Source organism: Equus quagga, chromosome 3, assembly GCF_021613505.1.
Source record: "Equus quagga isolate Etosha38 chromosome 3, UCLA_HA_Equagga_1.0, whole genome shotgun sequence".
Classification (NCBI taxonomy): Eukaryota; Metazoa; Chordata; class Mammalia; order Perissodactyla; family Equidae; genus Equus; species Equus quagga.
The window spans coordinates 80,340,384-80,351,774 of record NC_060269.1 but is presented as its reverse complement, the minus strand read 5'-3'; the positions used below and the strand labels follow the sequence as shown (position 1 = coordinate 80,351,774).

The following is an 11,391-nucleotide window of genomic DNA, read 5'->3' as shown; positions in this document are numbered from 1 at the left end:
TTTTTATCAGGTTTAGAGATTCATCACTTAATCCTGAAATGACTTTTATTATGATGAATCTTTTTACCTTATTGCAGCTTACTCGTCTAACACTCCTTGTCAGTTCTAGGCAAAAACATAAAAATCTTCGAGGAAGTTGGCTTCCTGAATTAGAACCACATTGGGCTGAATCAGACTTGCTCGAAAAGAAAATTTCACATACAAACTTCCATAGTCTACTCTGTAAAAGCAACCACGTATTTCAGTAGAGTACATGTGCTCCACGGTCAAATTGTTTGGGTTCAAAATCTGTCTCTGCCTATACTAGTCAGCCAGACAACTGTGGGTTGTATTAACTCTGTCCCTTCATTTCCTTATCTGAAAATAATAGGACCTAGCTCCTGTGGTTGCTGTGAGGATGAGTAAGCCAACACTCAATATGTATAAAGGATTCAGGTGAGTATCCTATCCAGCTATTAGTGTGTTCAAAAGGAATGGTTATTATTCAAAATTTCAATTTATTTCAAAGATATTTGTTATATGTATATACCAATGTATATAGCAATATATATGTATATAACAATGTTATGTATAGTAACATGTATTAAAAATGCTACTCCTAATTTTCAGTTTATTATAGAAGTAAAATGTTTTCATAGAAAACTTGAAAAGCACGAAAAGCAAAGAGAAGCAGAATAAAATTATACCCAGTTTCACCACCCAGAGGCAACCACGGATAACACTTATATCTAATTTTTCCATGAATTTTAAAATGTAAGTTTTAATGTCTAGTGTAATAATATTTAAGTAAAAATGGATGGACTTTGTTATTTATACATCATAAAACTACAGTTTTTTTGTTAAAGCTTTTAAATTCTGAGAAGAAGCAGGCATCAAACTTTGGCTAAAGTATAGTTTAAAAAATATGTTGTCATGTGAAATAATCAGATTATAAAAATATTTAAAGATTCCAGTTTCATATCTCATAGATTTAAAAAAATGTCTTGCTTACTTTCTTCATCAGTTAACTTTTTCACAGCTGGCAGAAAGTGGCTTTGATGAATTTCCCAGAGTTAATTTTATGAAATTAAATGCCAATAGGTATGTGCATATTACACACTGGCAGAATTTGATGTGATGTGTGAATTGGATATTTTCAGTGGAATTAAGTATATTTCTGGTTTATGTTATTGATCTATATTCATTCCTTCATATTATTCCTTATCTTAAATACAATTCTATGCTTGAATCAGATTTTTGATGAATTGATTCATCATTCTTAGTACTACATCTCTTACATTTTGGCTAGGAATGGCATGTCTTAATGCATTCCACCATGACTACACATGTGGATACCCTCCAATGAAAATATTAGTTTCCTTGCTTTTCCCAGAGTATGTAAACGGATTTTAAAAACCCTTAGTAGAGGTATTGTTTTTTGGGTGGGGAAATTTTACTGTAAATAAGGCATGTTAAGATTAGATTTTCCCAAGGATCTTTCCAATCCAAAATACCACTTGTTTAAATGACCTTATTTGTACACTAGTCTTGTTAATAAGTATGTCCTCACAGCTCCACCATTGATGGAGACACGCATGGAAAAACACGAGAAATTCTAAACCCCGACAACGTGAAAAACTACCTAATGGATCAGTAGAGATTACATCGTAGTTTGGGACAAACCATACTTAAAAAATTAAGATTTAAAAACCAATTAATTTAAAATTAATTTTGGGCTAAGATAGGTTTATATTATCATGATGAATTTAGTCAATTCATATGGTTTTTTAAAAAACAAATCTGTGTTGCTCTATTCTCATTATACATGTAATAAATATTCTCTAAAAATCAGAAATATAGACTTTACTTATATAAATATAGACTTTCATATAGACTTGACTTTATGAAGTAAAAAATTAATGACCTTCTAATCCCTTCTCCCAAAGACAACCAGGGTTAATACTTCATGTATACATAGAGAAATCTAGATTTAATAAGTATTTTATTTGTGATTCAGAATAATCACAATTGTTTCAAGCTCTTTTATTGATTAGAAAGTTGACAATGTGGAAAGATAACATTTACTTCTGGATTCTAAGTGATGGTAGGTTATACCACAACACTTTAATCTGATGGAAATGCTTCTAAAAACCCAAAAATGCCTGATGTAAAAAGTCATTGATTTTAAAACCCAAAAAGCAAAAATCCAATATTTTTCCAAAAAATCAATTTGCCTTTAAAAACATATCGACGGAGTTTACGGCATGGGAGATGCTCAATAAATGTGCACATAACATTTTAATGATTTATGCCAAGGTGTCGATGCTAAAAAGAATCATCAATAACGTATCAGTCAGGGTCCTGTGAGAAAACAGATGGTACGTTCAAAAGTATTTAATTGAAGATAATTTAACAAAGGGACCCTGTATAGATGTGTGCACCCAGTGTATTTTCCAAAACGACCTGGGACCTGTTGTAAGTAAGGTCTATCAAAGAGAGCACTCTCACACTGAGCATTCCAAATCTTCCTTCTTCACTTTTTCCTAACTCATGTAGTGCAAATGTGCCATACGTTATGAGTACATGGAAAGCCGACAGTTTTTTAATTTATCTTTTTGGTTTCCTAGCCCAGTGCTTCTCAACTCTTTTTAAGTCAAGGCAAATGTGGAAACTGAGGAAAATGGATGACGCTTCTTCCCAGCCTGCTGGACCTCCCAGCCTGAGAACATTAATTTCTTGGCACAACCAACTCATCGGGAAGATGTGCCTCAGACTCATGTCTTCTTTCCTTGACTTTCTTCAAATAACATGTTTCTTCATACAACAAGCTTTTTCAATTGTTGACCTACATATTTTGTTTCTATCTCACCTCCAAAATCATGTCTTCTTTATCCTGTCAACCTCCCACTGGACTTCTCAAAGAAACGACGTAATCTGAGTACGACATCAGGCTGGCTAAACCTTGATCTTATCATGAGGAATACTCCTCGCCTTCTGAAATCTCAAACTTGAAGCTCCCCAGTGCTTTGTTCAGTGCCCTTAGTATCAACCCTTCTTATTCATACCCCTCACTTCCCAACTGGCTTTTTTTTCGCTTACTGGAGATTGCTGGTGAAATGCATAGTCCCTTCAAAACGTGCTCCTCTGCCTTCAATATCAGTTATTAATATCACCCCCCAAACCCAGACTTGAAAGCTTGAAGCTAGTTTTAAGAAGTTTAAACTTCTTTTTAACTTCTTCCTCAATCACACGTTTGCTCAGTGGCCCAGTCTTCATGGATTTGTTCGTGGAGTCGTTCTCATCCATTTATTCCTTTCCACGCTTTCTGTGCCTGCTGTGGTCCCGGCCCTCCTCCCAGGACTCCTTAGGAAGTTTTAGAATGACACTATGCCTTCTAGCTCTTTCTCCCTAGATTACCAGGTGTTTCTTTAGGTATGAGAATAGTTAATGCCTCCTCTCCATTAGATTTCAAACATGAAATACCTATGAGTGGTTTATTTCCCTTTCAGGATTTTAACTTAAAAGACAAATTGACTTAGAGTGATATAGGAACTTTTTAAAAGGCTGGCACTTTGTAGTTTATTGGGTGCAACTGTAAAACTCATCACAGCCATGCAATCTTGTAATTAAAGTTTCTGTTATTTTTGAAGTACAGCAAGAGGATTCTGAGTCATACATTGGATAATGTTAGAGCAAACATTCGCACACTTAGGTAAATACTATGTTTAGATGGAATATTCTTTAAAACTCTTCCCGCTAAATCACTTCATCTTTTGATCTAATTTTTTCCACTACTTTAGCATTGTGTGCACTGGTTATGACAAAGTGAAGCTTTTAATACGGTTTCCTTTGTGGCGAGTGCCTCATTGCTTAGCCTATAGAGTTAATGAGGCTAAGACACTGGTCTGACTTCCCAATGTATCAGTTATCTTCCTGCTAGACTGTCCTTCAGACCATGGCCAACCATTTCATAAATGTTAGTCATGAGGGAGACGGAGAAGCGGAGTCAGAATGGTTCCGTGGCAAGTCATTCTAAAACAAGTTAAGGCAGATGCCTCGCCGGAAGTGGATCAGGAGTTTCATCCTCTTTCATAGACAAATAACTCAGTGTCTATTTAATTTCCATAATTTGCTGCAGGTTGCACCTCTATGGCCCTCAACAGTGTTAGTTGCTATAGCTTTTTATAGCTTTCTTTGGTCTTTAAGCTGGGCGGCTTATTGAATCTACAGAGGGGAAGTGTGTTGAGATGAAAAGGACATGGTTTTGGAGGCAGACCCTCTGCTCTACTTATATTACTAATTAGTTGTGTGTCCTTGGTTATATTTCTTAATTTCCAAGTTTTTGTTTCATCCTCTGAAAAAATACCTACTCTATATGGTTGTAACAATTAAATAAGATAATGTACATAAATCACCAAGAACATAGTACATGCATAATGAAGGTAAGGTTTTCTACTTGTCTTTTATGACACATAAATAAATCTAATCAATTGGTTAGGAAAGTTTCATGTGGCCACCATTTATTTAACAATTACTCAGTGCCAGGCATGTTGCAAGGTGCTTTATATCTATTGTCTCTACTCCTCATGACAACCACAAAAGGTTATTTCTAATTATCAATTCTTTTAAGATGAAGAAACTGAGATAAGTTGCTGCTGTCTGAGATGCATGGGTCTCACCTAAGCACAATACACAGTAAATTGGGGATATAGAGGTATATCTGGGGGATTGGTTTTTAAGCATTTCAGTTTAATAATTACCTGGAGGTGGGTAGGGAGTATTCGTTAAAAAGGCAGATTCCTGGGGCCCACTTGCAAAGATCCTGGATCTGGGGGAGGTCCGGGAAAATGCAATTTTAACCAGCCACAAATGTCATTCTGATGCAGTTGGTTCTTCAGGGGAAACGGATAGATATCAGCCTTCACATCTTACCTTAATCTGGCTCATTCACTCTCTACCCTAGGCTTTCAGCTGGGGGAGGAGGAGGAGGACTGAGAGGTAGGCCAGCATCTGTAGGCTAAAATTAAATTTGCAAAGGTAGGCAACACTGCCCCTACTCAATTCTTCCTCATCACCTCGAGATGATATTTTCAAATGCTGCCTGTAGTTCTCCATGTCTTTAGTCAACCTTTGTTGATCCAGCTCAATTTAACTGTAGCAGCAGCAGACAGATGAGGAGGAGCAGAGATGGGACCCTCATAGGGTAACTCCGGCCATGGTCTTGCGGAGCTGTCACAAGCTGTCGTCTCTTGCAACCTGAATTTACTTAACTGTAAATGGAGAAGACATTCATCTTATAAAATTATTGTAAGGATTACCACATTGTCTAGCACATGGCAGTTATTTGAAAATGGCCACTATTATTATTATTTATTTAATTTTGAGGTGAGATGTCAAACATGATAAAATATATTAAAGAACTCTGTAAATGAACTCTCACACTAGGAAACCCTTTCCTCCAACATAATCTTTTGGAGAATGTGATGAAAGCTATGGAGAAGTGCCATCCAGTGAAGATATAATGCGAGTCACACAGCAATTTAAAATTTTTTAGCATCAGATTAAAAAGGCAAAATTAATTTAACGTATTTTAGCCAAATATAAAAATCTTACCGTTTCAACATGTAATCAATATAAAAATTATTAATGAGGTATTTTATATCATATTTTTCATAATAAATCTTCAAAATTCAGTGTGCATTTTTACACTTCCATCATATCTCAATTTGGGAACTAAATTTTCAATGGTAATGTGAAATGTAGTCCAAGCCAAACAGTAAATTGTATTTAACGCTAATTTTTACTGTGCTTCAGTTTTAAAATGCAAATTAACCGGAATTGTATAAATCAAAAAATTCAGCGCGTCCGTCGCGGTAGCCACATTTCAGACGCGCAGTCGCCGCCCCAGCCGGTGCCTCGGCTTTGGCAGAGCAGTTCCGGCGCTGCTCCTCTAGAATCTTGTTTGCACTTGTAGGGGATTCAAGGACCCCACGAAGTTCATCCTTGCATTACATGTCCCTTAGTTAAGACTTGTCTTTTTCACATTTTATTAGCCAATTTACAGTTTAAAACAGTCAACAAGATACTTTCCGTGTGTTTACTGAACATTATTCAAGTCTGCTTGTGAATAAATTCCTTGGGCTAAATCAAGCAACTTTGTGGAAACTGGAAAGTGGGCTATTGATTCGGACTTAGAAAATAAGCTGAGGTTGCATAGTGGTTGAATCACTTTTGGCCGCTACTCTATCACTGCCTTCTGGTGTGATCACAGGATTTAACTTCTAGCTATTAGGGTTACCGGTTTTCACCTTCCTGACCCACAGACTTCAGGGTCTGCACTTCTCAGGGCACGTAAATAAGCTCTCTCAAAGAACCAGGCAGTAACCGCTGAACTTGCAGATAGGGATTGATCCCAAACTCCCTTCTATTTTTAGCTAGAGAAACTGCTTGCCAATTCAAAGTTTCTGGAGGGACAAACGCGTCCACTCCAAAGCAGACACGTGCAGCAAACCATTGCCAGGTACTGCTCCAAATGCCCTAAGCCTACTCCCACCGAAACTCGGGAGCGTCCCTGTTTTCCGCGGCGCCCCGCCTTCAGCTCGCCCCAGCAGGCCCGCGCACCAGCTCCCCGGCAGCCGACTCCGCCCGCTCGGGGCAACCTTGCCCGGCTGGGGGCGTGGCCGGGAGCGGAGGGGGCGTGTCCGGCCGGGGGCGGGGCCGGAGGGCGCCAGGAGGCGGAAGTTCCCGCGGGCCGTGGGGACAGCGCACGCACCGCGAGTCACTTGTCAGCGCTCGTCTGAGGTGGAGGCAGCGCCGCGCCGCGCCGAGGTGAGTGGCTGGCGGCCGGGGATGCGCGTCGCCGGTCTCCCGCAGGGAGGAGGGAAGGAAGCGGGCGCCGGGCGCGTGGAGGGAAGCCGCGCTCGGGAGGCGGAGGGGCGCGCCTCGGGCGGAGCTGCGCTTCAGGTGCTTTCTGGGCGCCGAGCGGCGGAGGTGGGAGGGCGGCGCGCGAAGAGGAGCTCCCGGGGGCGGGCGAGCCCTGGAAGTCCCCGTCCCGGGCGGCCGGGCGCGCGCGGCGGAGGCAGCGACGCGGAGGGCTCCCGGGCACCCCCGCACGGCCCGCGGCCGGGCGCCCCCGCCGGGGCTCGGGTCCCCCGCGTCCTGCGCGCATCTCTCGGGGGTGTGGGGAGGCAGCGGGACCGAACGGGGGAGAAAGGCGTGTTATTTTTTGTTTACTTTCACGCTGAGAAGCGTCTATTTCCTCCCCGATATTTACGATTGTGTAACCTGTTTGGGGAAAACTTCCCCGTGTCCCGAAATAAAGCTGGTTTAAAAAAACAAATCTGTCGTGATCGCCAGATTTATTAATACTTGCGTACTTCTTGGGGCTTTTCTAAGACGGTGCCTTCAGTGCGTTTGACAATAAGTGGAAAAAGGAAGGGCGTATGGACCGGGCAGGGCTTGGAAAGAACATTCGTGGCTGCGCTGGCCAGGGCAGGTCTGGAGTGTGAGCGCCAGGTCCTACCCCCGGGCCGCCTCCTGACTGTGCGGACGTCGGAGCCCGCCCGCCGCGGAAACAGCCCGCTCGGGAGCCTTATTTGGCAAACAGGGCGAGGCGTGAACCTCTGCTGGGAAACTGTCCCGGCGGCTGCTTTCATCCTGTGCCTCTGGCCTTTCGTTCTTCAGCCCTTCCTCCATCCTCTCTCAGTCTGGGGAAAAAGAGACTCTCCAGATAGTGCTTGTGAATTTCAGGCCCTTCTTGTCACTCTGAGTGGTCCTACTTTCCCCTTCCCACCCATTAAAGAAGTTGGGATAGAAGTGTGGGCGTTACCAAGCTTCCTTCCCAAGTCCTAGAGCAAAGACATTATTTAGACTTTCCCTGAAAGAAAATCCAGAGCTATACAGAAATTCCAACATTTTCCACGTGTTTGAAAGCAGAATGGGCTGCTCACTATTTCCTGCCTGCTTGGTATTTTAGGAGGAGTTTGGGCACTAATAACTAGATGGAGGAAACCTGGAAAAGGCTGATAATGTACTGTTGCTTAAGGATCGGAATATTTTAAGGCGAATGAAGCTAGCTGAGGGAGAATACTAGAAATAAAACCTCACTGACTAGAAATGAAATGATACTGGTTTTGTAGTGTGGCTGTGACCTTGCCAGTGCTAGAAAATTTAATAACCAATGGGAGAAGTCTGGAAGGGAACTCGCAAGTAAAGGGAAGTTGCATGTGCTGTGGGTTGATATATAAATTAAATGCATTTTCTTGTAGGGAACAGTGGGGCCAGAGGAAGTTGAGCCTAACTTTCATAGTCTCCTCTTGACACAAGTTAAAGATTAAAAAAGGAGGGGCAGGCAGCCTGTGAAGTCTGTTGGCTGTACATGCTTCTGATTTGTATCCTGTGCCAATATCAAAACTGTCCTCCTGCACTGGGTCTATGAAAATCCTCCCATATTATAGCAGGAAAGCAATTTAATTTTGTGGTTCCTCCTTGCCTCCCTACTACTGGTTTTTCACATGTTTCTAGCAGTTTGACTTCTGGCTTGGCCTTTGGGTCTTTTTAGTGCTTGGTGCCTGTTCCATCAGCCCTGAAGTAATGTTATTATTGCCCAGTAGCTCAGGGTACCACCATGCCAGCGGAAAAGCTCATTTAGCTTCTAGGTAGATCTCGTGCAGATTTCTGCTGATTTAACTTTATTTAAGAACTGGACTTATTTGAAAGTTTTGCCTCATTTTCCCCTTATGAGAAGATGGAATGTTTGCCTTTAATACACTGGTTTGAATAACTACACTGCCACTTTTAGTTTGGTAGGATGGGATAGAAATTTTGAAAAAAATGGAAAAATATTTTAAGACATAATAAAAGGTGATGATTTGGTTGAACAGTGCAGATTTTCCAAGGAAGTATATCTTAAACAGCTTTTTTAGAAAAAATGGTTTTAAACTTATTAAATTATACATCTGTTATATTTCAAATATTTTAAAGGAGGGAAATGGTATGTTTCTTAGTATTACATTTTAGAAAATCTCCATTCCTACCAATTTCTCCCATCCACATCTAGCCACCATAACAACCAATACCAAACTCAAGTCACACTTTTTTTCCTTTAGTTTTTTATTATATAAAAGTACTATCGTGAGAGTCATTCTGAACACACTTAGAGCAAAACACAGAAAAAGGACCACTGAAGTGTCGGTTCTTTTCTAAAGCTCCAGTTCCCTGTCATGTGTTAAGATTAACCCTGTGCTCCTACCATGGTTAGTCACTTTTGTTCACCGTGTGCTCACTACGCACTCTCTCTCTTGCCTGATGTGTGTAGGCAGCAAAAAGCAGTTCTGACTGAAATCTCACCTTGCTGGAGTATTGCCTATCATTGCCTGACAGAAGGAAAAGTAAATATTACTTTCAGTGTGGAAAATGCCATGTCCATATAAAAGGAAAGACAAATTGTAATTTAGGATGGAGGGAATAGTTTTGTGCATTAAAAAACATCTCATTTTAAAGAATTTCGTATTTGGAAAGCATGAACGAGAGTCTATGAACGTGCAGTCCTTTTCATATGTTAGAGTAACTTAGAAGGTAAGTGACATTGAAGGACTCTTGCCAACTGCAGGCAAAAGAATGCATGAGGTAGAGGGAAGGGAAAATCATTTTCAATTAAAACTGAAATAGAATCTTGTTGTTTTTTATATATATAACGAAGTGTTGTAAAGTGCTTCGAGTTAAAGTTTGTATTGCAGGAAGCCACAGATTGGATCGCAGCAAGTTGCAAAACTGATCAAGTATCTAGAAATATAATTCTGATATGGAATTTTTAGACTCTGGAAATTGGCTTGAATTTAGAAATTGTATATTAGCTCACAGATTCCTTTTCTTAGACTGAAATGGGAACTTAATATGTGTTTGTGCTGTATTTCCTCTTATACCCCCAAAACGAAATACTGAACATCATTTAGTTGGGTTTATATTAAATACGTTTCAATATGTAATAGAGTTTCAAATAAACATTTTTGTTAACCATCTAATTTTCTTTCACAGTCTCTCATTTTCTGGGATTGGACTTTGAGCCATTAGAATCATGAGCAACTACAGCGTGTCCTTGGTTGGCCCAGCTCCTTGGGGTTTCCGGCTGCAAGGTGGCAAAGATTTCAACATGCCTCTGACAATCTCTAGTGTAAGCAAACTTTACAGATTTTGTTACAGATGTTCATTCACTGCTTAGTCCTGGAAACTTCAGGGCTGAGTTGTTGAATTCTCTGGATGACCTGTACTCTGCTTATTACAATTGCTTCTAGGATTTGATCTCGGCACACTTAGTTATCTGTAATAAACGATGGTGCGGGGAGGGAATTTAGCAAGGATAATTGATTTCAATTAAGTTTATTTTCAGTTTCCCTTCATCTTATTAATAATAAAGTGGACAACATTTCACACTAGAGCAGACTCCAAATCTTTGAACTGCCACCAGTTTGTGGAATTCTCTGGGCCTTAGTTTCTTCCTACGTAATGTTAGAAGGTTGCACTAGGGGATTTTCATGGTCCCTTTCAGCTCAAAGCTGTTTATTAAACACTGTTGATCAATATGGAGTAAAATGACTGTTTGTGGTGTTATTTCCTCAGCTCTGGTGAAGGTGGTAGCCAACAGTAAAATGGCCCAAAGCTACTTCCCTTTGAAGAGGAATTGAAGGGCTTGGATCTCCAGCTAGATAGGCAGCCTATGAATAATTGAGATTTGGCTGTTTACCTCAGTATGCGTTTAGTTTGACTGTATTCTGTGTATATATTTTAAGGATCTGTTTTCATGAGATGATGATACCGATGAGGGGAGTAATTACAGCTTTTGTTTGTTGAGGCTTGACGATGTGTCAGGCACTGGTTCACTTTCATCATCAGTGGGTAATTATTGCTATTAATTACTTGTAAACTTTTCAGAGGATTTTTTTAATATATTCGAATAAATATGAGTATCTACTCATTTTACTTATATGGTAGCATATCGTACGCACTGTTCCACACCTTACTTTTTTCTCAACAAGTGCCGTGGAGAACTTTCCCTATTAATATATAAAGAGTTTTATTTTATTTATTTTTTTAACAACTGTATAGAATTTTATGGGGCCGGCCCCATGGCCTAGTGGTTAAGTTCACGCCCTCCGCTTTGGTGGCTCAGGGTTCGGATCCTGGGCGTGGACATAGCACTGCTCATTAGGCCATGTTGAGGTGGCGTCCCACATGCCACAACTAGAGGGACCCACAACTAAAATACACAACTATGTACTGGGGGTATTTGGGGAGGAAATAGAAAAAGCAGGGAAAAAAAAGAAGATTGGCAACAGTTGTTAGCTCAGGTGCCAATGTTTATTTTTTTATTTTTTTAAAGATTGGCACCTGAGCTAACAACTGTTGCCAATCTTT

The 11,391-nt window shown here is 40.4% G+C and overlaps 1 protein-coding gene across 5 annotated transcripts in view; it reads left to right on the top strand.

Moving 5' to 3' along the window:
* Nucleotides 1-6,651: 6,651 nt before the first annotated feature.
* PDLIM5 (PDZ and LIM domain 5) overlaps nucleotides 6,652-11,391 on the top strand; it is a 197,222-nt gene continuing 192,482 nt past the window's right edge. For 4 of the 5 annotated variants that reach the window (XM_046657502.1, XM_046657501.1, XM_046657500.1 and 1 more), the window contains exons 1-2: nucleotides 6,662-6,807; nucleotides 10,015-10,150. In XM_046657502.1, the coding sequence (XP_046513458.1) occupies nucleotides 10,055-10,150 (96 nt within the window). In that variant the 5' untranslated portion in view covers nucleotides 6,662-6,807; nucleotides 10,015-10,054. Of the gene's footprint in view, nucleotides 6,808-10,014; nucleotides 10,151-11,391 lie in introns of all 5 variants that reach the window. The other variant, XM_046657497.1, reaches the window with a different exon arrangement.